At 44.3% G+C, this 25642-nt stretch overlaps 1 protein-coding gene across 1 annotated transcript in view; it reads right to left on the bottom strand.

The window, feature by feature from the left end:
* Positions 1-25642, bottom strand: part of GALNS (galactosamine (N-acetyl)-6-sulfatase) — a 47111-nt gene that overhangs the window by 9514 nt on the left and 11955 nt on the right. Inside the window, exons 8-12 of the mRNA XM_033156985.1 lie at positions 23282-23421; positions 21954-22057; positions 15101-15237; positions 13631-13733; positions 3316-3437 (exon numbers count right to left, since the gene is read on the bottom strand). Coding sequence (XP_033012876.1) covers positions 3316-3437; positions 13631-13733; positions 15101-15237; positions 21954-22057; positions 23282-23421 — 606 coding nt within the window. The remainder of the gene's footprint in view (positions 1-3315; positions 3438-13630; positions 13734-15100; positions 15238-21953; positions 22058-23281; positions 23422-25642) is intronic.

The following is a 25642-nucleotide window of genomic DNA, read 5'->3' as shown; positions in this document are numbered from 1 at the left end:
TATAGGATTGGCATGATGTATTCAGAAAGCCGATGTGTGGTGTGGTGAGCAGCATGTGGTGCAAGGACTAGCGAAGACCCAATAGTGTTCAGACAGGCCTTTGAAATTTGAATTTCTTTACAAGGCAGTTCTTCTTGAGATGTCACTGATGTTATGATAATATGATGCCTCTATGCTATTTCTATTTTCCGGCCAGCCCTGAGGCTCACTGCCTGCAGTTGGCCTGGCCATAATTTCACTAACCAATCTATAAGAAAGATGGGAATATGAATGTAATAAATAATAAATAAAATATTCATCTTTCAGATTCAAGGTGTTGCTCAATTCATCCCTACTAGGCAGCACTGGGTGGTGGTGGGATAGATGAAGGCAGGAACTTGTGTATGAAAAGATGCAACAAGACATTTTACAGTATTGGTCATAGCAGAGGTCTCACTTCAGGCAGAAAAACTTCATGGTCTGGCATTGCATTTGGGCTCGCTTGGCAGACAATTTCTGCTTCTAGTGTGGACTATGCATGGTCTTGACAAAGAAAGAAATAGTACTGCATAAACGATTATCAATATAAATTAATACATAGCTGCCTACTGAAATGTTAAGTTTCTCTTCACTTAAATCACACCTATGAATAGCCTTTAAGTCAAGAGGAATCTGCAGATCCAAATTACTGGTAGGTTAAGAACTTAAGAATGGCCCTGCTGGATCAGACCAAAGGCCCATCTGGCCCAGTACCCTGCTCTCACAGTGCCCCTCCGGGAAGCTCACAAGCAACACCAAACTCTCTGGGAAAGGGGCTCAGCGTTCTTTCTGACTGGTGCAACCAAAACGCTTCAGAGAATCAGAGAAGGAAAGGAGAGAAACGAAACCACCCTTAAGGTGAGCAAGAGAAAGTCATATTGTCAGGCTACCCTGTTTCTTTCCCAGTGGGTCATTACAAGTACTGAAACTTGAAAAACTGGTGCCTGGCCTTCCTTTTTTCCTCCTCCCTCCCCATCAGTTTTTCCTTGCAAGTAGTGCATTTCAGATTGGTTGTCTTCCTACTAATCATTGTAATCAGCTCTGGGAGCCTTTTTGGCTAATAAGTTGGGTAAAAAGAGGTCATGAATAATTTTGAGTTTGTGCCAGAATTGGTGATTCCAATAAGAACCACAGCGAGATCAAAGATGGAATTATTTCACCTCCCCACCCCCAACGACAGCATCTCTATATGCAGAGTTTACGTGAATTATGTGCACATTAAAACCTGTAAGTCAGCTATACTTCTCCAGCTCATGATTCACTCCCACACTGCCTGCCCCTGCAGTTAGTGCAATATGAACCAGCAACACACAAGCCACAAAAAATCAACTGCAAAAAGACTTCATTAGGGCTGAAAAGCAGGAAGATCTTATTCACTCCAAGGATAGGACCAGCGCCTCTTTTTCCTTTCCTCCCCAGCCGAGAACACTTAGTGGGCAGCCCAGTCACGTGGTTCTGCCAGGACAGTAATGGAGTGAGCACAAGTGCTCCGCTATTTAGAAGGGATGGGTAATTGCAGCCCTGTCAGTTCCAAGAGCACCTTGCTGTAAAAGCCACTTTGGTGCAGGTGGAGCCAACAACGCCCGTTTCCTCTCTCCTTAACGCTCCATTTTGTAAACAGGATTTGTTTCAGGGAAAGCAGATGGTACACTCCGGCTCCTCGTGAGAAAACCCGCCCAACCTTTCCAACTGATCCGCCAAGGCTCTTTTGCTCCATTGCCAATGCAACCTCATGTGCTTCTCTGCAGCTACTCCTGGTAGCTGCTAGAATCCCAGGCTCACCTGCCAATTCATAGGGAGGAGGCAGGCATGGAAATATGCTCACCAAACAGCTGCCACAGACGCTCAGTTCACACCCTGCCTTTCAGTGGCCTCAGGTAAGGGCAAAAGGCAGGCAGGTACGATGTCTTAAACCCTTTAATGGAGCATGGATTTAATCTTAGGGATAAGTGAAACCTATATTGAATAGCTTCTGGCTACACAAACATGCCAGAACATAGAAAGCTGCCTTTTCCTAGCCCAGAATATTTCTCAGCCTAGTCTACATATCATCTGCTCTGACTGACAGTGACTCTCCAGGGTGTCAGGCAGAGTCTTTCCCATCACCTATGGCCTGATCCTGGAGATGCAAGGACTGAACTGGGGACCTAGCACTTGCATACTGCATCATCTGCTGCTGAGCTACAACCCTTCCCCTTCGCCACCAAGAGGGCTCCCAGCTCTGACATTAAGATGATTGCTACCAAGGAGACAGTCTTCGTGATTATACTCTTCATCAAAAACACCCTCAGGGGCTCAAAGCAGGAGGGAGGGTGGGGGGGGGGAGCATTCAGAGCACCATTATAACTCCAAGCATGTTGCTTTCAGGGGCCTTCTATGCAAAGAGCCTCCCTCACGCACCCCCTAAAACTGCAGATCCCCTCCTTGTCTCCTCGGGGTCTTGAAACCAGCTTGCAGCGCTGCCTGCATGGAAGTCTGGGGCCACGTGGCTGGAAGGAGGTCAAGACCTCTTGCACGGCTCTAATTAAGGTTGAGGGGGCTTGCAAAGAAGAACCAACTGGAGGGGAGGCGATGTTCCACAGGTCAGATATGCCCCCGCTTTCTACTTAATGGCATTCAGAATCTACCACCTGAGACAGCTCCCTCACTTTTCACCCCACAGGAGAGCTGTCTTTGTCTGCAGCCATTAAAAATCCAGTTTCGTTGGTTTTAGTTCATTTTACTTGCTTGTCAGAGAGCTGTACAGCTGCAGTGCTGTCAGGATAATGCATTTTGATCCAACTTGCTTCTTTCACACTTTCATTCTGAGCTTCCCAGAAGCCTTGTTATTAAAAGCATATATGCTGTCAGTCAACTTCAGGACCAGCCCAAGACATTTTGCTGCCTGAGGCAAAAGATAAGATGCCACCCTCATCCCCTGCTTTCCAAGTCCAGAAGCAGACCCAGCTGGCAGTCGAACTTTAGTTCAGCGCTGGCAATGGGACCCCATGGTCTACCACAGAGCAGGCTGTGTGTGGTACACAAAGCCCCAGCCCCTTGCTGCGGCTCCCTGCATCCCAGCACCAGCTGCCTGAGATGCTCGCCTTCCTCTGCCTCATGGTATGGCAGGCCCTGGTCAGCTTGGCTTTGTATGCTGCTGCTGAACAATTCTGTGATGCTCAAAAGTTTGCATTCTTTCCCACAGAGAAAGGCCAAGCCAGTTAAAGGGGATGCTTGACCACTTTACCTCGCTCTCTTGTGAGGATGGTGTTCACCTCAAGAACACCACTTGTGTTTCTAATCACATGCCTGCCTTACCTTATTGGATACTTTTCCCCAGGGTCCTTTCCCAAGTGAAACAGAAGTGGAAGCTTGGAGTGCTCCTCTTGGTCATGGGTCGTTACTCCAGAAACATTTTGGCCGGGGCAGAAATCAATGCCCTGCAAGAGAAATAGGAACGCCATTCACTAAAGACCAACAACAAAAGCACATGAGCACCCAGGGATCTTGAAACTTTCAAGTCCTAGTGATTTAACAGAAAAACCTGGAAATAAATACAGGGCCCCAGATTCATAGGGTTGTCAAATGTTGCTATGTTAATTCCAATGGATTTCAAAGCGGCTCAGTGAAATCATGTTTCCCCATTGCTGATTCATTACCAGAATCTCCTCTCCACACCCACATGTGTTCTCAGGCTGGCTGCCAGGCTCTACTGAGGACAGGAAAAGCTTCCTAATTGTCATTACATTTGTATCACCCCTTTCCTTTACCTGGAAAAGCTTGACAATAGCATACATAGGCATCCCAGGTGGTCTCCCATCCAGGCAGGGACCAGACTCAGACCTTTTGCAAGGTTGCTGCCTCACAAGCCTTTGGACCTAAAGGCCAGTAATTGGTTTCCTAGGAGTTTCCAAAGAGGCTTGCAAAATGGATTTTGTTTTTCATGCTCAACTGACTGGCACATGTGTGGTTAGGAAGGACTTGCTCACCACCATCCTCAGTCAGTGACACACAACCCTCAAGACATGCTTCCCCCACAACCATGTACCTAGACCCACTTATTAAAGGCATCCAATAATATCTATTCTGCAGGACAGCTTGCTTGCTCCTGCTTCCCAACCACTGTGGCTTCCAGGTACACCACCTCCTTACTTTATTTAGTGTGCACATGGCAAAGTTCTCCACCATGCAAAGGGTGAAACCATCCCTTACTCTCTCAGTGTAAAGTGCAGAATCATAACCAAAAGATAGACAACACATATTGCTGGCCCCACTCCAGATTCCACAATAGTCAGGTCAGGTTGATATAGTCAAAGCTGCTGCACTCCAGCAGCTGATGACAGTTCTAGAGCAAATCCTATACTAATGCCCTGTCCCAAACTATTGCCCAGGGCATATCATACTGCCAAACACAGCATACCCTTTCTTTGCATTAATGCTATAATGTCTCTGGTCTATTCCATAAGCCAAACTTTTATTTGCAACACACACACACACACACACACACACACACACACACACACACACACCATCACTAACAGGGCACTTGGAGTCAAGAGCATGATGCAATGAGCTCTTTTTCTGCACCACACCCCCATGCACCACATCCTTCTAAAACATTAATTATGAAGAGAGGAGTTCATTACAGTTGTGTCTGCTGGATGCTCTGATGGCAGCCTGAACGTTGATCAGAAAGCTGCATCCTCAGGTTCCAGTTGGCTGGCAACTTCCATGTAAAGATGGAAACAAATCCATCTTTGTTGTGTGCAAATGTGCATTTGTAGACTGCCCACACCAATCTAAATCTTAAAGTGGTCTATCATCAAGGGGCATGATCCTGTGCAGCAGGAAGTATCCACCCATCACCCAACATCTCTGGAGGAAGAGTTACGGTAACTGCTAGAAATCCCCCTGGACCAGTGTGTGTGTGTGTGTGTGTGTGTGTGTGTGTGTGTGTTTTAAACCACCCACAGAATGGCTTCATTCACCTTGCCCAACTTCTAACCCAACACTACAATGGCATCATTTCCAATTACCAGCATTCTCACACTGACTGAGTTGAACTACCCAGTCTGTAACATCTATTTTCAGCCTGAGTACATCTTCCCACTAAAGGAGCTGTCAATGGGTCAGTAGGATACTTTTAAATAAATATGGCACAAGATCAGCAAATGAGATGCCAGCTCAATACACATGGGCCCTAGAAGTGTCTCTTTGAATACCAGTCACCAAGTATGTTCTTACTTCTCCTCTTGTAGGTAACAGACTACATTTCTGCCTAGAGGAGGGAGAGCTGCAGGTGCAAAACCTCCCCTCATTCTGGAGAGCCTAGAAGCAGGAAGAGAGAACACATGGTCACCTAGAAACAGCCTCCCATACATCTACACTGCCCCACCACTGGTTGCCTGAAACTGATGTTTTAGGTAACGGGGGGGGGGGGGGGGGGGAGGAAGGAGAATCAGAAGGAGAAGCTTGGGGTGGGGAGGAGAAAAGACGAAGAAGCTGCCCTGGAACTGCCTTGATTTTGCACCAACCATGTGGCAAAAGCTAAAAAAAAAGATAATAGGTGGACAACTGGCAGGCCAAGAGACCAAGAATGGGTCGTCTGCATGCAGCAAGAGGAGAAATTGGGACCAAGGTGGCAGAATGGACTGGACCCATTTAGAGGGCAGGCAGAGAACTGCATTTTTGAATGCTCCCCTAGGCACAAGACAAAATAAACTCCAAACACTAAGCAAATAGAATACTAGTGCAGCAGGAAGAGAAAAGAGACGAAAACCTTCTCCCAACGCTCTCTTATTTTCCAGGACTTTCTGCATGCAGAGCAGGTGCTTTGTTGCTGTGCTGTGACCCTGCCCATTTGCAGATAGGAGCTTCCACCCACAGCCTGATATGGCTCTCTCTGCTCTCAGTCTCCTGCATGTGTGGACCAGGCCCTGGTCTTCTTGGCTGGGGACTGCAAGATGACAGCATCCCCTTGAAGAACACCCCTCTATTCTACGCCTTCTATAAGGTCGCCAAATGTCACAGCATCTCAGCTGCATCTGGACAATCTAGGGCTTTCCTCTGTCCCCTTCCATGAGACTTCTGGCCTGTCCAGGTTCCTTGAAGTCACCATCCTTGTGAAAAGGTCTTACATAATACAGAGGCCAGCACGGCAAAACCCATTTAAAGGGGGGACAGGAGGGGCAGCGGCACAGCTGTACTGTTTGCACATAGAACGAACACTAAGCTGAAAGGCTCTCCACAGACGTTGGAGGGGATTTGATTGGCAAACAATTTTCTAAAAATATCCTGTGTGTCTTTAATGGACAGGCTGGTCAGTGGAGCAGTTAATATTCTGCTTTTCAATAAAGTAAGAAAGGTTAGAAGCCCATGAAATCCCATTTACCTGCACAGAGCTATAGATTCCTGAATCAGTGGCTAGAAAAATAAAGAGAGAGAGAGAGTTGCTTGATAAGCTGCAGCAGGCAGGCCATAATGGATTTTAAATGGATACGGAGGTGATTGACCTTTTCACCTCCTGGTGCTGGAGACCTCCGAGACCAAGCAGGGTTTGCATTTGCGCAAAGTGGAGCATTTCAATACTATTTTAAGAAGAAGACGGTGACAACAGCTAATCAAAGCCAAGACGTAACATACAAGTTGTAATTTGGATGCAAATCAAAAAGGCTATTTAATTAAGAGCCTGCTAATTAGTACTGCGCTCCTCTAGTGCAAATGTTTTCGTTTGAGGTAAGAATTTATTCTCTGGGTATTTGCTTCCACGCTGCTCTGTTTACAGAGCACCCTTGGCTTCTCATATTAAGGCAGCCTTAGCATTAACGCACTCAGCTAATTGGGGGCTGAAATATACTTCCACAAGACCACGTGCAGGCCCACTACCTCCAGATGCGAGCTGTGAGTGCAGCCACCCAAGGAACAGAATGGTGGTTTGCAACTGCTGGACCAGCACTCAGCTTGTGTTTGGCTTTCATTCCCAACAGCAGGGCAGACCCCCAGCTTGGACCAGCAGGCAGTTCTCTTGTGCCAACTGTGTCCCCTGTGATTGCTGCCACTTCTTTTTCATAGAATCATAGAGTTGGAAGGGACCCCAAGGATCATCTAGTCCAACCCCCTCCATTGCAGGAATAAAAAATAACAACCACAGAGGTAGCAGGGGTTCCCCCAGCGTGCTTCCTCTGCAGTCTGCTCCAACCCTTCTGGCCACTCTGTGGCTTCTGAAGCTTGTGTGGCCCAAGGGTTGCTGTTCCCCACTTTTTCATGGCATGTTCTGCATTGGTGGCAACCATGGGGAATATAACCTGCTTTAGTCACTGTAAAAACAAAAGAAGGTAGGAGCGGATGTTACTCCAGATTAAGAAGGATGCTCAGTTTCTTGTGCATACACACACTAAAGCACAGAAGCCATCTTGTTTTGAAAACTAAAGCCATATGAAACAGTGAGGATTTGGCCAACCAGTCTCCTCTGAGAAGGCTCTGAAGGGATCCAGAAAGGAAACTTGCCTTCAAAAACATGGGCAGAAGTCCCCATTCTGATTTCCCTCCCTACAGTAAGGCCAAAAAACCACAGCTGATTTTTCCTTCCAGAGATTGTTAAAAACCTACCTACATTTAATCACCTACAGTATTGGTTTTTCTACGCAGACTTTGCCATGGCACGCATCCCCGAGTCTACGACAGAACAGTTTGAATCTCTTAAGTATTTAACGAAGCACTGAGTTGTCTCTGTTGCCCTCCCATCTCCACCCTAGCTTTTGTAGAAGATCAGATGTGTGTCCCTTCTGCCACCTGCCCTACTTTCCAAAAATTTTCTTCCTTCTTCCTTCCTTCCTCCTCCCCCCTACTCCTTCTCTCTCTCTCTCTCTCTCTCTCTCTCTCTCACACACACACACACACACACACACACAGAGAGAGAGAGAGAGAGAGAGAGAGAGAGAGAGAGAGAGACGACCTTGGCCACAGTGCTCTATGGCTGCCCTGCCAGTGCATCAATTTCCCAAGCAAATGGGCCACAGATGCTCAGTCGATATAAACATGAGGCAAAACAGCAGGCGGTTGCCAGTTGGCTCCCAGCCAAGCAGTGGAACCACCACCGTGTGTGTACGTGTGTTAACAAACGGCCTTTGGCAATCCATCACCTGGGCACGATCCCAGATCATTCTGGCCTGATGAGCAACTGCGATATCCGCCTGGCTGACACAAGGAGCGTCTCTGTCCTCTTGCAGAGGCTTCCTCATTCCAATGGACACAGCACAGGAGGAACAGGGGGAAAGAGCTACGTACAGTACTAGGAAATGAAGTTATGAATGAGGAAGCTGATTGAGCCAGGAATCCTCAGCACAGCCGCACTCTTGGCCCTTCAAACTCCAGCCATCCCGTGGGAAGACAGGCTATTTCCACCAACCCGGAGGATTCCAGGCAAAAGCCTCTAGAATTAGGATGCAGAGTGAATCACCACCTAGACCCCTCCTTTGAAAATGCTATTACTATGACTTCTTCTCAGCAGCTGTTGCTTCAGCCCTGCTGAACAAAAATCGCTTTTCACATGTTAACTGTCTGGAAGGGACCGGGGGCGGGTGTGTGTGTGTGCAAATCAGAAAGTCTCCATCGGCTCTCAAGCAGAAGCGATCGATGGCTAACCCACATGCTCAGAGGACCACAATCAAATGTCATTATTTGTGAGGTTCTACTTGACTTCACATCACACACCCTCAACCCCCCCCCCCCAGAAAAGGTGCTATCGATTGCTTCACGTCAGATGAGAAGGGCAATCAGAGAAGATTGCGGCATGAAAAAAAAACCTTTGGCATTTTATATTAAAACAATAGGGGTCTTCGTATAAACATGGACACAAAACCTTTTAAAAATACACAGTGGCCTTTATGATAAAAAAAATCATTGAAAGCTAACAAGATACGAAGCTGACAGCACCAGGAAGAAGCTGAAGCTATCGGCTAATATGCAATCCACCCAGGGGCTATGAAAAATACATCTTCTTTCAGGGACTGCAACCAGGGCTGTAGCGGGGACAGAAAAAAATGCTTTGTGGAAGGCAAGCAGAGAGGAGACTTCTGCCTTCATGTCTTGCTAGGAGGAAAGCACAAGGGGCAAAAGAATGAGAGTGGAGAACCAGCATGTGAGATGAGGACCAGGGAGATCTGGATTTTAATCTTCATTCAGCTATGAAGCTCACTGAGTGACCAGGGACTAGTCACTCACTCTCAGCCTAACCTACCTCACAGGGCTGTTGGGAAAGTAAGATGGGAGACAGCCAAGTACACCACCTTGAGCTGCTTGAAGGAAATGTGGGAGAAAAATGTAACCAACAAGCCTTGAGATCCCATATTAACAGACAGCATTTTAATAGTCCAAGTTGGTGGTGGTGTGGAGACCCTGCCCTCTTCTTCTTGAGAACGAGACAAGACTATAGAGAAGGTGGAGAAGAAGGTAGGGCCTCTTCCACCCACTACTGCTGCATCCTAAAGGATGTAGGACCTCCCCTCTGGCCCACAGAATCTGTGCAAGTCTGCTTCAGACTCAACCAATTCCTGCACAGAGTGCTTGTCTGTGCGTAACAGTGATGCATGTCTCCATGTGGCCAAACGCATTTGTCACAGGGAAGTGTTGTCAACAAATCAGCTGAGCCTCTTTCTAAGAGGAACAGGTGAGCTCAGGGGCAGCGTCCTGACACTTCTAGAGCAAAAGGGTAAGCGAAGTCACAGGCCTTTCATCCTTCCAAACACTTGCTAAGAGCTTGCTGTTCCTGTGGTATCTCAAATGGATTTGCCAGTGCAGCCCAAGGTTCTTTGGTTTGTTCGCATAGGCTTAAAAGAGTTATCTACTGTTCTGGCCCAGAAAATAAATGTGTCTCCAAAAATACCACAAATTTCTTTGTTATTTACTAGCATCTCCCTCCCTACACTAAACTTTCCTTTTACTCAGCACAAACCCATTCATCAGCTTCCGAGTGTTATGACAATTTGAAACTACATAGACAAGAACTACTTGTAAATCACAAATGGCTCTTTTACAGCCTCTGGCTGGCAGCTAAGTAAATATTCCTAATGCAACCCTCCCGCACAACTTACAGCTGCAAACTGACACTGCCAGGTTTTCCTTAGTCACACGAATTTCCTGCGGAGTGGGTTTATATTTCTTCTTTTGGCACTTTAAGGAAAACAGGTGCTCACTAAATAACATTTATATTCATAATTATGTCAGAGAAAAATGCCAAGGTGTTCTAGCTAGAAAACAGATCATGACAAGGAAGGGGAAAACTCAAATTGGAGAGCACCAGCCTAGGGCAAGACTAGGTAGGGTATGTGAGAGAGACAAGTCATATTTTCCCCTCCTCTATTATATACCCAGTAATACAGTCTTCATTTGGTGTGATGAAGCAGGTGAGGGTGACCAGCTAGGATGGACTAAGCACCATCAAAGTTTCAGGAGCAAAAGCTGTCTGGGTTTTGGTACACTGCAGTTATCGGATCTTAGAACCGCAAACACCAGAAGTGAAGGAATTCAAACAAGACTTGATCTGCAGAGCAAATAAAAGAGTAGCCAGCATAATTTGCAAAAATGGAGCACCTTAGCTGATGAGCCAAGATGAGCATGGACCAGGATCCCCATGCAGAATGAAAGCTCGCATTGAATGGAGCACTTATGAATCTGTAATGTAGAGGAAAATGCACACAGACATGGAAAGGGACCTGGGTCTTGAGAACTTTGTCCACCATTGCTATTACCACAGAATGTGGAACCTTCATGAAACTTATTCATTCATCATGGGCTGGAGGAAAGAGAGGCAAGAACAGACAGCCACTGCCTTAAAAGACCTAAAAATAAACAAACTGGCTTGTGACGACTGTTTAGATACATCTGATCAAGTGCAGTCCCGTTTAGATAGATTGAACTCCACTACAACCCCAAGAGGTGCACTCTTTTTATTGTCACAGCTTTGAATTCACAGCTTTGCAAGTGAAAGCTTTGGGGATGCAGTTCTGGCTCTAAGGAAGCTAATGACAATACTGCATTCCCTTGGGCCAAGCACAGCCAGGCATCTGAATCAAATGGCTGATTATGAGTCACTGAGGAGACCCAACAATTGCCCATGACAAGCTCCAGTGGATCCAATGCAATGTGGGATCAGCTCATGGCTCGAATTCTGGCGTCACTTACAATTTATGCATTGGGACTCACATTTTTGCAATGAAACCAACACCTGTAATTCCTAACACCTAATTTTGCAAAGAAATCAGCTTTTGCAACTCCTAACACCCAATATCAACAATATTGATACGGAAACTGAAGGCAGTGAAAAAGAGATCGTACAACAATTTCACCTCGGGAGCATTTCAAGTATCTGCAAATCGAAATCTTATCATCATCATCATCATCATCACTATTATTATTAAAAAGCTGGCTTGGGTTGTAATTAATGTCTGAGCACGAGAAGAAGAATTTGAACAAATTTCAACCCCGGCACTCTCTCTGAGCGTTGTTAATGGCTGTTCTGTCCACTAATTCCATGCTCCAATTTTACCCACATCAACCACAGACGACACAAGCGGCAGGAAAGCAAATGAATTTTTAATCATCTCTCTGATGTACAGTATAATTGCTGACTTTTATCAACTAGCAGTTAAACAAAGACTTAGAAAGGAATAAACATTCCTTAATTGCACGTCTGCCACTGCTCACAGGAGGATAACCTTGGAAATGAGTAACTGGTCCCCATTATCTCAGCTACGCACACACGGAAAGGCAGACATGTAGCAAGAGGCTCAGGTCAAAAATAAATGCTTCCCAACATCAGTTTGTGTGCTAGATACTTAAATCACAGCATAAAAACAATTAAACTTATCCGAGTTCTCATCTTTGCATAAAATATGGGGGCGGGGTGGGTTGCTGCCCTCTCCTGCTTCCAAATTCAACCGTCCTCCCACCCTCACAAAAGGCCTATTCTCTCAAGAAAGCTAGGAAAGAAGATCCTGAGAGGACATGAAGGAGAGAAACAGAAATCTAAGAATTAAAAATACTAGCAGGATTGGCACCAATGCTAAGCTTCATCAATGCACCATCTCCATTGCCAGAGCAGCTTGGCAAGTGCAGCTGGAGGAAGGCTGTGACCAGATGGAAACTGGATGAGAGAGTGGATATGGGAACCTTTTCTGCAGCTGCCCCCATTCTCTCTCATAGGAGTTTCATTCCCCCCCCCCCCGCCCGCCCTTCCAGCAGGTGAAAACAATTTGGTTCAGGTGGGCTTTTCATTCATTTTGGTATTTGAAGCTGATTAACTATTATGTTGCTTCTGGTTTTTTGCATTTAATTTTATTTACATGTTTACTTCTTGATTCTTTTATTGTAGTTTTAATGCTGCCAGCCACCTTTAGCACTACTTTGGTAAGTGTAGACGGGATGGAGGATGGAGGAAAGGAAAGGCGCAGCTAAAAAGAGGAGAGCAGCCAATGGAGAGAAAGAGAGAGCGGGGAACAAAGCCACTTTGTGAGAAGCAGCAGAGATCAGATTGCCCTAGAGTTTGATGCATTTTTGAAGGGCGTTCTGTAATTTATGGTGTGTATTTGTGGCCCATCAGAGCAAGACAGGGCTTGGTCCTTGGCCTCAACCCACTTCTTTTTGGTGCGCTGGATACTAGGACCCCTGGAATCAGGTGCTGGGCGAGGCATAGGCAGGTTTCAATTTCTGTAGTGGTTGAATGACAATGTGCTGATGATCAGAAGGGTGTCAGTAGCAAGCATCCACTGGGGTCTGGGAAGCCTGGCAACATCTAACAGTGGAGGCAGGAGGGGAGGGTCTCCTTATGTCAGCACAAGAAGCTCAGCACCCTGACCAGCTGCCTCTGTGCAGCAGAGCACAGAATTGGAAGCAAGCTACATTTTATTCATCCGTAGAAGGATGATCCACTCCTCCGCACTGCACGATCAAAGCTGCTGCCTGCAATATTTCTTCTGCTCAAAATTATTCTCTCTCGCTCTTCACTAAAGTCTAAACTCTGGGGCATTTGACAACTGGCAATGCCAAAAGTCTGGCAGGCTGATTATAGCCTTCAAAGTGAGGCAGATTTATGCTGCTGTGGCTATTGGTGGTTCTGACAAGGGTGGTGGCGGCAATTTCTGAGATTACGGTTATTATCATTTTACATAGTTACACTTTACATACTGTTTCTTAACAGAGCACACCAAGCCTCTCCAAATCGCTCTCCAAGCCTCTGGTTCTTCCTTTACCCTCTCCTTGATGCTGCCCAGCACTTTCCTCTGATGCTCACAGTGGCTGCTGGTGCCCAGCTCCACCTGCTGTGCTTCCGAAGGATGCTGTGCAGGCATATGCTCCACTAGAAGGAACATGACAGCAGCCAGGACTAGACAGAGACTGTCACAAAGAGCAGCAGGCACATGCACAGGCGATGGCCACCTGAGCACCACTTTGGAAGGTGGGCTAGCCTGATCTGTACCCCCTTAACATTTCCCCAAAACCATGGCTTGCATTAAACAAAATTGAAGATGGAGCAAAAGTAGACATTTTGATGATCTGAGTTTCTCTTCTGGGAGGGGTGTATTTCCATGGGAGGAGGAAGGCAAGCATGCAGGAGGGAGGGAGGATTTTCAATTACCTGGCTGAATTGCTCCCAGGAATTGCTCCAGGTCCAGTAATGGGCCTTATAAGGCCCAACCCGTATTGCCATCATCTCGTTGCCACGGTAATAAAATATTGGCCTGATGGAGAGAGGGAAGGACAACAAGAGAGATGTACAGCTGCATGAGAAATGTAACGTGTCCAAACAAGCGGCTTCCCCCGCTTTTGGCAGCCACACAGATAAGGGAGACAAACACTTTAATGGAGCCTGGCTGGCAACTCAGCTATCACTCAGGAGCAGGTTGCCTTCTAATAGCCTCCACCGCAAGGTTTTCAATTAGCATTTTTTAAAGCGTCCATCAAGGCGAGAGTCTGAGTTTGCGTAAGCAAGAATGAAATGTTATGCAAGTCATCTTGCTGGCAATTGTTAATCCTTGAACTACCAGACTATGTAATTTCACACACAGAGCCTGATGGCTTAAAATACTCCAAAAGAGGGGGCACCTGTGTGATGGGAGCTGCAAAGGGTACAGGAAGCCAAAGTCTTCAGCGTACGGCCCTGGAAAGCCAGACTGTGTACAAGTGTGCTGTGAACACTGGCAAACTAGTTACAGAAAGGGGAATTTTGAGCAGAATGGACAAATAATTATCTTGCTATCTGCCATCTGAGGGACATCCTGCACCCTACACCACCTTGAAACGTATGTTAGGGTGGATGACAAAAATGTAGAGGAAAGGGATTTTAAACACTGTCTGTGCTATGCTTGCATGCAAAAGTTGTAAGAGAAAATTCCCCCACCCAGATGTTTCCAGCGCACACAATGTGGATCAGCTGTTATTTTAAAGGAGGTTCATACTGGACCAGTACGCAGCCCATTAGCAATGAAGAAAATTCAATGGGGAGGTCTACATTAATTCACATTTCTAGAAAATAGCAGAAGGATCTAGTGTTGTTTTTGCCCTCCACCTCATGTCCTGCCACTGACTCTCTCTATCCAGTACTTCTTATTACTTGCATATGAACATTTGTTCCTAATTAGGGAGGACAAATATAATTGACATTGTATTATGGGTGTATATGTGAAGCTGCCTTATATCAGTCAAAATCATTGTAGTATACTGTCAATTGCCCTGTGATCTTCGGATGAAGGGCGGTATAGAAAATTAAATTAATTAATTATAATAAATCGGAGCACTGGTCCATCAAACCCAGTACTGTATACCACACTGACTGGCAGTGGCTCTCCAGGGTTTTAGACAGTTCTCTCAGTCCTACTTGGAGATGCTGAAGATTGAACCTAGGACTTTCCTGCATGCAATATGTGCTCTGCCAGGGAGCTAGAGTCAGTACAATAGCATTACTTTAAAACACCCCATCCAGCAGCCAAAAAACCCGACCCATTCTAAAAATAAGAGGCTCTAAAAATATCTAACTTTTTTCTGCTCCACGCCAGTAATTGGAGGAGTCAAGGAACAGAAAGCCGCGAGTGTGATGTTCATAACTCACCTGTCAATTAACTTGCCTTGCAGGATGACAGGCGAAAGGTCGATTCCGTCGATCTGTCTGTCACTGGGAGGCTGCAGTCCTGCCAATGCGAGGCTGGTGGTGAAGAGATCCATCACGCTTGCCAGCTGATGACTCACCTGCCATTGACAAGACAAGAGCATTTGCAAAACAATCAAAGCTAGCAGACCCTGAGTTGAGGGAGCTTCTGCTTCCAATGATGAGGTCTTAAGAATAGTCTCATCACCTTCCAAGATATGCAGCTCAGGGTTCAATTCTGGATTCTACTTCAGGCAGTTGGGTAAAAAGCTTGTGTTTAGGAAGTTTTTTCTCAGTTATCACCTACACTGGAAGCAGGGTTTCAAACAGGGACTTTCCAGCCCCTACCTAGAAGTACTGAGAAAGCAGATTGGAATCTTTAGCATGCAAAGTATGTGCTCTAAAACTGAGCAATGGCCCTTCCCTGGAGAGAAACTAAGAATCCTCTTGATTCTGAAGGAAGGGATTATTAAAATAGGATCAGAGGAAGCTGCATTTTATCAGATTCAACAGTGTCTGACAACAGCTTTCCGGGATTTCAGATGGGTCTGTTTCCCCATCCTACATGGAGATGCCAGGAATTGAACCCAGAGCCTTCTGCATGCAATACATGTATTCTAACCTATAGCCATGTACCAGCATTATTTCATTTTTACAGCTAAAATTTTATTTTACAGCTAAAATTTTATTCTATGAACCACCCTGACACCTCTGGGTATAGGGCAGTATATTAATAATAATAATAATAATAATAATAATAATAATAATAAACCAAGTACCAAGCTACCTGGGCCAAGCGTCTTTGGGGGAGGGAGTCTAATCATCCCACCTCTTGTCCTCTGTACTTGTTCTTTGATCTCTTAGACCCAAAGAAGCCTGGTGTTGGGCCTACCAGCAGAGGTTTGCTAAAACACCTAAAGGAAGCTGCGGAAGCAGTAAACCCACACATGCGTCAGTTTCAGAGCAGCATGCGATTTAGAATTTTTGGACACATTCTCATGATTGAGATGATATATAAGTTTAAAATAATACAGGCAAGTGATGAAGTGTAGTATGGTGGTGGGGCTTTTCAGGGCGATGAGAAAAGGCTACTTCTATACAATAGGGTAGTAGTTGGAATCTGCACATTGTTTTTTATGGGTTTATGTTTATAGTTATATTTTTCAAAAAATAAATTTAAAAAGACCCTTTGAGAGCAGCAATCAAGGTCGAAGGCTTTTGGAAGCAGCTGCTGAGCCCAACAGGAGCAGCATTTCTCCAAGCTGGGCTCCTGTGGACCACGTGATGCTGTAAATTCTCCAAGCTGCGTTTGGGCTGGAAGGGGAGCGGCAGGGGGAAGAGGTGAATGGTTTAAGGTCACTTTTTTAACAGAACATTGTGGGTAAACTCAAAGAGCCTTTGATTTCTGCCCTGAATCAATAGGCTGGCCAGTAGGGAGCTGCCAGCGACTTCCTTGTACCTGCCCCTCGTTATTAAACAGAGCCCGGAGTGCAGGCAGCTCACTTTAAATGGCCAATTACATCCGTGGTCTTGCACGCTGTTCTCTCTGTGTAAAGGGGGAAGAAAACTTCTTAAAAGAAATTAAACGTCAGTGTTACAGCCACTTGGTTTTATCTGTAGCACCACATTAAAGAGAAGAACCGGAGGGGGGGAGGGGGGCAGGGAGGAGGTTACTATTTTTATAGAAACTTTGAAGTGTTTTCAGAGGAGAAATAAGGTTGGGGGGGATTTAGTATTTTCTTGCATTGACAGCACGCTTTCATTTTGCTTGCCATTCCCATAACAAATGGGGTGGGGGGTGGGAGGAAGGATATTCTAGAGAGTAACAGCCCAGTGAAAAATAAATAATGAAAAACAGAGGAGCAAGATCAGATATTTCCAGTATCAGCAAGGAACAGCCGGTATTCCGCAAGTAAAGAAGAGGTTGTTGGGTTTTTTTTTAAAAAAAAATTATATATATATATATATATATATATATATATATAAACTCTCGGCATACACAGAATGTCTTTAAGAAAATGAAATCCTTTTTGCTCTGGGCCACATTGCGAGAAGAAATAGCCAGCGCCAGCGTTATCAGTGCTTTCAAGCTCTAACTCTGAATCAAAGGCGACAATTAATAAAGTTGCCCCCGCCAGGAATGGAAAGGGGGAAAGCTAAATATTTGAAACTGGGTGAACAAATGTCAGGGTGTTTTTAAATAAAATCCTTTTACATTTATCACAGCAAGCAGACCTGATATCCCTGTCTAATTCAATTTCAATTTGTGCCCTGTGGGAGATAGTGAAGAAAAGGTTGCACTGCTGTCTTTGGGTTGATATGTTCTTTTCTCCTTCAGGGAGCAGAACCAGGGAGGTGGGAAGAGGGGAGCGCGCGCGGGGGGGGGGAAGAGAAAGGAAAGGAAAGGAGGGGGCACAGAGCAAACAGGATTCAAAGAACAGCAGAATACAGATTCCTGCCAGCAGGATGCTTCTAGAAGGCAGAGGCAGCATGGGAAAAGTTTATTTTTGCTGGTTATGAATCCACCTGGAAAATTCAGCCAAGACTTTTGGGTAGTGGGGAGAGCAAGAAATCCAGAAAGAGTGCTTGTTTATGTTCCACAACCTAAAACAGTATGGGCAAAAAAGCCCTATGAAAACTGACACTATGAAAACTAAGTAAGGAGGACGCTTCTGGTTCAGGAAACTCTCCTCCAAAACTAACCCAAAAAAACAAAATCACCCACTATTCTCTCATTCCAATTCTGCTGCATCATGTTCCTTTATTCTTATATTTAACACACTTTCTTCAGTTTGACTAAATGGATATACTTATTACATTCCCCCATGTCCACTCTGTTTGCACACTCGAGAATCTTGACATGCACACTGACCTTCTGAGAACTTCTGCTTTCATTTGAAGCAGTTTCTAGCCCTCATGTTTGAGAGTATAACAAGGAATGTCTGTAGAAAGCTTAAAAATGCCATCCTGAGACAAGATTACGATAGTTCTCACATGGCAGGGCAGCTAATGCCTTCTCATACCCAAGCTATTTACCCCCTCTTCTATTGTTTTTCAATGTGCTAGTAGTTGCCAGAATATTCCAAATATAAATATATCCAGATCTGCAGACTGCATCACACAGTACATAATTTAAAAGGCATATATCAATTGAGCTTCCTTTGGTACAATGAACACACAGCTCCATCTTTAACAGACACATGTGCTGCTTCTGCTGCTGCTGCTGCTGTTGTTTAAAAATGGTTTATAAAGCTCCACAGCTGGAGAGGAGGCAGGCTTGTTTGTCTGTGAATATCAGAGTTCGTCATATAACAAAAAATATCTGCTCACAAACCATTCATTTGGGCAAAAAAGAGTTCATGTCAAAGGCTGCAATCCAAGACAGACAGGCGTACTTAAACCCACTGGTCTCTGGGGACTAAGTGTACCTAAAATGATGTTGGAATGTAGCATTTCCTATGAAGCCTTTGACACAGCCCCCTTCCCTTCTTCTATTGCCTTCTCTGTGTCAATTTCAATACGGTATGTCACCCTTTGCCAGCGTGGTGCCCTCCAGTTATTTCGGATTAAAACTCCCATCAGCTCCAGCCAACACAGCAAGGGCTGATGGAAGCAGTGGTCCAAATCATGTGGAGGGCACAAGGTTGGCAAAGGCTGTCGACAGTCCTTGGGAACAGGTGCCTCTTCTCTCCTCATTCTTTGTAAACTGCCATGTAGGTGGGTAGCTCAGTATCAAATTAAAGACAGCCAAAAGAAACAAAAACAGATCAGCTTCTGTAATACAACAATGGCGGAATACAGGGTTAATTGAGGATTTTTTCTGTTGCAATATATTCCTCTGGGAAGGAGCTTTTGCCCTCTCTTCAAAAAGAGGAAACTCCAGCCACGTAAACAACTTCCACTCATGCCTGTATTGATTCCTAGATTTCCAGAGGAGTAGCTGCCTTAGTCTCCTGCAGCAAAAACAACAAAGGGTCTTGTAACACCTGAAACATCTAACAATTCTTTTCTGGCATTAAGCTTTCATGGGCTGCAGTCCACTTCATGATGCATGAGGTGTTATCTACGGATGTCCTAGAGATATTTCTGGCACTGATTATAAAGATAGGCTGTGAGCTACTTCAGCTTCAATTAGGCAACACAGTAAAGTAAGGAGTGAATTAAGCAAAGCAGATATGCAACAAAAATCTGTAAATATGTCCCTCTGAAATCCTTTTTTTTTTTTTGGGAGTGGGGAGCAGATAGAAGAGGTCAGGCAACAAACCTTGAAAAGAGAAAGAATGAAGAAAGAACTAGAAAAAAGCAGGAAAAGAACCATGCAGATCAGCAGAACTTTAGGACATGATGCCAGAGCAGATAGGTAGAAACAAAAAGCAGCTCTTTACTTCTCACCTGCAGCAGGGAGACTGTGGGGCTTCAGAGCATAAGAGGTCTTGAAAGTAAGGAGGAAACAGCCATTAACATCTATTGTGCTGTATTTCTCTATGAAATAAGAGCTGCCACCACATTCTCATGCTGGCACATGGGACAGAGGCTTTATCTCTAAAGGTGTGCAATCCCAACAAAGGAAGCCAACTGCCCAGGAGAGCCCTTATAGGATGGTGGGTAGGAGGCACCAAGGGACGGTAGAGGGGCTCAGACAGGGCCTGCTGGCTGAGGATCAGGAGTATGAGAATTGCTTGTGTGCAACATTCAGAGACCACTGACCTTTGCTTGCAAAGAGTTCACCCATACAAACACCTCTGAATAGAGATCGAAAGTGCTATGTTCAACATTTTAAAGAGGACGACATATTATTGTGTGCAATACACATTAACAGTGACAAACCTGAAATCATCTCTCCACTTCATTCACTGGGTTTAAGATATCTGGAAGCATCCTTCCCAGTCAATGAAATGGTGCATTGAGCCAAACATGACTTAGTGCAAACAAGCAAACATGATGATCACAGGGAAGAGCATGTTATGGTCGAACCTGGGCTCATCGTTTGTCTCACTCCAAACCACAAGGTGTGGCCAATGTTTGCTATTGGTTTACCACTTGTGGTTTGTCAGGGGAACAAGCCAGTAATCAGACTTAACCCTAAGCTAAACCATAATGTATCCCCAGGCAGCACAGCAGCAACAGGACCAAGGGAGGAATGCTAGCAGCCAAGATCTTCACTCTGGGAACATGCACAGTTGCTCATTCCCACTAAGCCATGGTGTGTGGTTTAGCGTTTTGTGGAAGCTGGGCCAATGTATCATTCATACAGTGCCTTCTACTCAATTTAATTAAAAAGCCTTGAAAGGAGATGTAGATTAGAAACTAAAAGTTTTCTTTGTCCAAGAGCACAAAGGATTCATAAAAGTCCAGTTTCTGAATAGCTCTCTCTCTTTGGAATGAAGATATCCACAAAAGAAAGAAAACACCCATTATTTAATTAGAAACCTGTTTCCTGCAGGCTTTGATTGTTTGATCATTAATGAGTACCAAGATGGTTTCTTGCACACACCATTGTTGCCACCTGAGGAGAGCTACCTGCTGGTTATTGTAGAGCTCGGAATCACTTCCACATTTAAGCAGAGAAACAGCCACATCCTAGTACACAGACCTCCCTTAGTGCAACAGTCACCTAAAAATCCCAACCCACTTTTGCCTAGGATGCTTTAGGACAACATGCGAGGGCTGCTTCCCTAGCATGAGATCTGCTAATTTAGTATATCAGTCACAAACCCATCACTGTGCAGATACAGAAGGATTCTGTTCCAAAGGGCTCACAATTAAAGCTAAGTCAGGCTAGGGAGGAGGAGTGAGCACACATACTCCACTTTAAACATGTGCCCTGAATATTGTGCATGCACTTGTTACAGGTAACAGTGTTGGCCCTATGGAAGCAAGCCAGCAATCTGGAAGGCAATTAGGGATGCTTAGGTTCATAGCTCTCATGGCAATGGCCTGGGTGGGTATCAGCAACTGTACTTTACGAAGGCAGTTCATAGTGCATAGCCTCCCCACCCCCTACCCCTCCAATATGGGGGATAATAAGAGAGACTTCCTATGTAGGGTTACTATAAGGATTATGCATCTGAAGTAATGCATGTGAAGTGCTTTCGACTCCTGACTAATGTTAAATATTACTATTGTTATTTGCTTTATAGAAGGCTAAATATAAAATTAGCTAACTTTGCTCCAACAGCAGATTATCATGATTGGTGTTCCAACATTTTGCTTTGCCTTCCTACAATCTGTTAGGAAGAACTGAAGTTGTTTGTTGTAACCTTCTAGAGATACAAGGGGAACAACATACTGAAACAGGCTGAACTGCCACTAAAAATGTCTAGGCAGGATTGGAGAAAGGTCATTCTAACTATAAGGGTGGTGGAAGATCAACTGAGTTACCCTGATGAACATACAAAACTGCCTTATATTGACTCAGACCATTGGTTCATCTGGCTCAGTGTTGTCTACACTGCCTGGCAGCGACCCTCCATGGATTGAAAAGAGTGCAAGAAGCACACCATGCAGGAGGCCAGACAGTGCAGGAGAATGCCCATCTACAGGCCAGAGGATTGCAATTCTCACAAAGGGGGTGCAACCTGGAAGAGCCAGACTGGAGGCAAGGGCTCAAAAGGCCTCTGTCTACCTCTAGCCTTGTGGGAGCAAGTTGCTCACTCCATAGTGCTGCAACATCAGATCTTACTGCCGTGCCTGGAAGGCTCTTCTGCAAGATGAGAACAGGGTTCTCTGACTAAAAGCCCACTAGAATTGATTAAAGAGAAAGAGACACCTTCAGAACAGACTGTAACAAAGTCATTAAATAACTCCAGACTCTCACCTGCCCAGCAGGTACATGTCCTGGCCACCAGGCAATTGCTGGCTCTCTCATGCCACCTTCAAAGGTAGTTTGCTTGCCACATAGGAAAGGGCCATTGCTACCAGCTAGAGAAAGAGAAAACAGTAGTTCTAAAAGAGCTCTGGAGAGGTATGACTCAAAGGTGAAATAAGCAAAACTACAGGGTAAAACAAACCTATTCCCCATGGACACCATCAACGAATTTTGTTCAAGTCCTTTAAACAATGTCAATCAACATCATAGTCTACATAGCATATTAACCCATCCATCCTGGACATTTGCAGTAGCATACTGACCTGTGACACTGGTGTGACATCACTGAAATATCATAATGACAACATATACTTGATGTTCGTTTATTTGTTGACATTGCATTTGTGTAGCTTTTAGAAAACAAGCTTTAAGTCTCAGTTAAAGATGGTTTTTTAGCCTACAAACTACCATACAAACCTTAACACATTCATCCTCTTAAGTGTACGAGAAGATTAGGCTCTTAATTATTATTGTAATTATTATTAACATTTTTATGAGTAGGGAAAGGAGACTGAGAAACAGTGATTTGCTGAAGGCTATAAAGCGACAGAATGAGACCCCAGTTTCCATACAGTGGGTTGGTTAACCAATGTCAAGAGTAATTTCCAAAGTATCTATTGTTCACTTCAGTCTCTTTGCATCACCATTAATTGTAATTTGAATAACGGAGAAACAAGGTGACTAGTAGCACACAAATTTTCCTGTCTCTCTATACTAAAGATAACAACTGCAAACAGACATAATATTCTAAACCAGCAGCCAGTTAGCAGAAGCTATTGCTGCTCAGCTGAAAGTCAGGAATTGCAGGAGGTCATAAAAAGAGCCAATAACTTGACTGGGATTAGAACTCGTGGCAATTCCTTCTGATCTGTATGCTCCTGAAATCAACCTCAGAGTAGCCTCTGAGACTGCGGGGAGGGGATGTGTGAACAAATTACAGGGGGCAAGTGATTAATTCACAGTGACTGTGCCCAAGGGAACTAAAAACCAAAAACTTGTGAAATGGAGCAAACCTGTAAATGCAAGGGAATTGTCATCTTAACAGCTTTTCAGAGTTCAGTAGACATGCTTGTAAGATCCTTTGCATTTATTGAGACATGCTAAGGAGAATTTACAGATCTGGGGCTTCATAAATTGGTTCAGATGTCAGCAGGCCACATTTTACCTGTTAGATCTTAGGAATGGACCAGTTAGATCTTAGGAACAAACTAGGTGAAATGCGGAAGCCTCAAATTCTCTATTCCTAACTTGACAAGCTCTGTACCAGGAAAACCAACCTTGATCGGGACCGGAAACAAGGGCAGCACCGTTGTCAGATGTGAAAAATACAAAGGTGTTGTTGCTTATGCCCAGCTTTTGAAGGCGACTCAGTATTTTCCCAATGCTGTTGTCAATTTCTCGCACTGCATCACCATACCTGAGAGGCAGGGAGAGCAAATTACAAGCCTGTCAAGAGGGGTGTGTGTGTTTGAGTTTAGGACTTGTAGATTCTATAATATGCAATGGTAATAATTATTTATCTGTAATTAGTTTCCAACACACTGCTCTTAAAGCTGCTTACAACAAAATAATAAACACATTATAAAACAACCCCCCTTTTTAAATCAACCAGTTCCAAAAATAGCAAGAGTTCAGAAAAAGTGTTTCATTAAATTTTATAACAGACTACTAAGGGCTGAGGATACTGGTACTGATAAGGAAAATGTCACTCTTTATTGGTTTTAGGCAGCTATTACTCATCTATTTGCTAATTGTTTACAACAGCTTATGAGATTCCTGCTTACAGGATTCCCATTTGGGCATCTGGCTGGACACTGTGAGAACAAGATGCGGGACTAGATGGGCTTTTGGTCTATTCCAGCAGGGACCTTCTTCTTAAAGGTCTTTAAACCAAGCTTTTAGTATTTCTTTTAGGTACTGTAGATATTAAGTATTCATTGGTTTTAATGTGTTGACTTTATATAGTCAATATAAAAGTTAGCACTTTACTGTAGATTGGATTATATTGTTTGTAAGCCACCCTGGAACGTTTCTTAATGAAGGGCAGTATAAAAATGTCTTAAATAATTGGAAAAGGAAATGAGTTATTCTGCATATTTTTTGGGCAACAAATGTTTCTTTCCGGTTCTTCTTTTTGGGACCTTAAATGTGTAAAACACATGCATGTTTACTCAGAAGTGAGTCTCATTGTGTTCAAGGGGGCTTACTCTCAGGTAAGTGTGAATAGGATTGGATTTTTTCCCCCCACCCTGACCTTGGAGTAAGCTCTTTTGAATGAAGTGGGATTGAATTCCAGGTAACATGCACTATTATTCTAGCAAAAGCCTGAATAGGTCAGAGTCCATGCTGTCAAGATGCATGAGACATTCAGGTCGATTTTAAGATACCATAAACCTCTTTGTTTTTGCTTTTACAAGACGGCTACCCACCTGGAATTTACAAATCTTAGTTATGTTTGGGGAGGGGTATGTTGGTTATCAGAGCAAAGCTCTTAACTGTTTTTAAAAGTTTTATTTGTTCATAATTAACACATTAATTATTAGGTATTGTTTTTATTTATAGTTCTTAGCTATATTCAAGTGGTCACTCAGTATCACCAAGAGAACTTTCAGATGTGCTACCAGAGAAGCTAAAAATCCAACAGCAAGACCCACCCACTCTCACAAGGGAAGCTGCTGATCACCACAAAGCTGGCTCCCTTATTTCTGATTTGGGGGCATTTTGAAAGCCCCACTCCATTTCAGCTGGTCATCTTCAATCAGCGCAGAATGTCCTCAAAGCAAAACTGGAATGGGTGGTGAGTAGAAGAGGAACCACAGAGGAAGTGTGTGTGTGGACAAGTACACACACAGAGTACTTGAAAGTTGCAAAGGAAATCTTAATGCAAAGGATGGGGGAAGTCTTCCAGATTTCTTAATCCATGATGCTGGACACTTTCCTGGACTAAGGCCTGGTGATTCCTGGTTCAAATTAACCTCAATAAACAAAATTGGAGAGAGAAGGGAAGACACCATCCACTGAAAATACCGTATTTACTCGAGTCTAATGCGCCATCAAATCTAACGTGCACCTCAATTTTCAGAACCCTGAAACCAAAAAAAGTTTTTGCTGGCAAACGTAAATGTGCCATTGAATCTAATGCACACCTTAATTTTCACAATGTAATTTGGCCAAAAAGGGTGAGCATTAGATTCAAATAAATATGGTATGTAGAAAGCAAAGTTACCAATCTACTGGTTAAAAAAAAAATTAAAAAAATGTGGCCATTTTAAAAGTTTTTTTTGGTTTTGCTTCGGGGTCAGTTGCCAGAAAATGAGAGTCTAACTCTTTTATGACAGCTTTTATGCTTGGCTGCCTCGCTAGAAAAGCCTCAGATCAGCTTTGGTCTTGCCTCCAGAGTCCAGACTGTACCCAGGTACCAGAATCTTTGATCTCAATTAATAGTTGTCAACCCTATTTGCTTTGGATGCAAGACTTTTATTTCAGATTGCAAGAGAGTCTTCAACTGAGGATAAACACTCTCAAAGCACCTGCTGCTCTTTAATGCTCATAACACTCATACTTTTAAACTTGTAAGTTGTGATCTCCATTGTCAACCACCACTGTTCTTGGTTTTCTTCTAGTGCTTTTCTTCTAGT

Source organism: Lacerta agilis, chromosome 8, assembly GCF_009819535.1.
Source record: "Lacerta agilis isolate rLacAgi1 chromosome 8, rLacAgi1.pri, whole genome shotgun sequence".
Taxonomy (NCBI): Eukaryota; Metazoa; Chordata; class Lepidosauria; order Squamata; family Lacertidae; genus Lacerta; species Lacerta agilis.
This window is presented reverse-complemented; position numbering and strand designations above follow the sequence as displayed.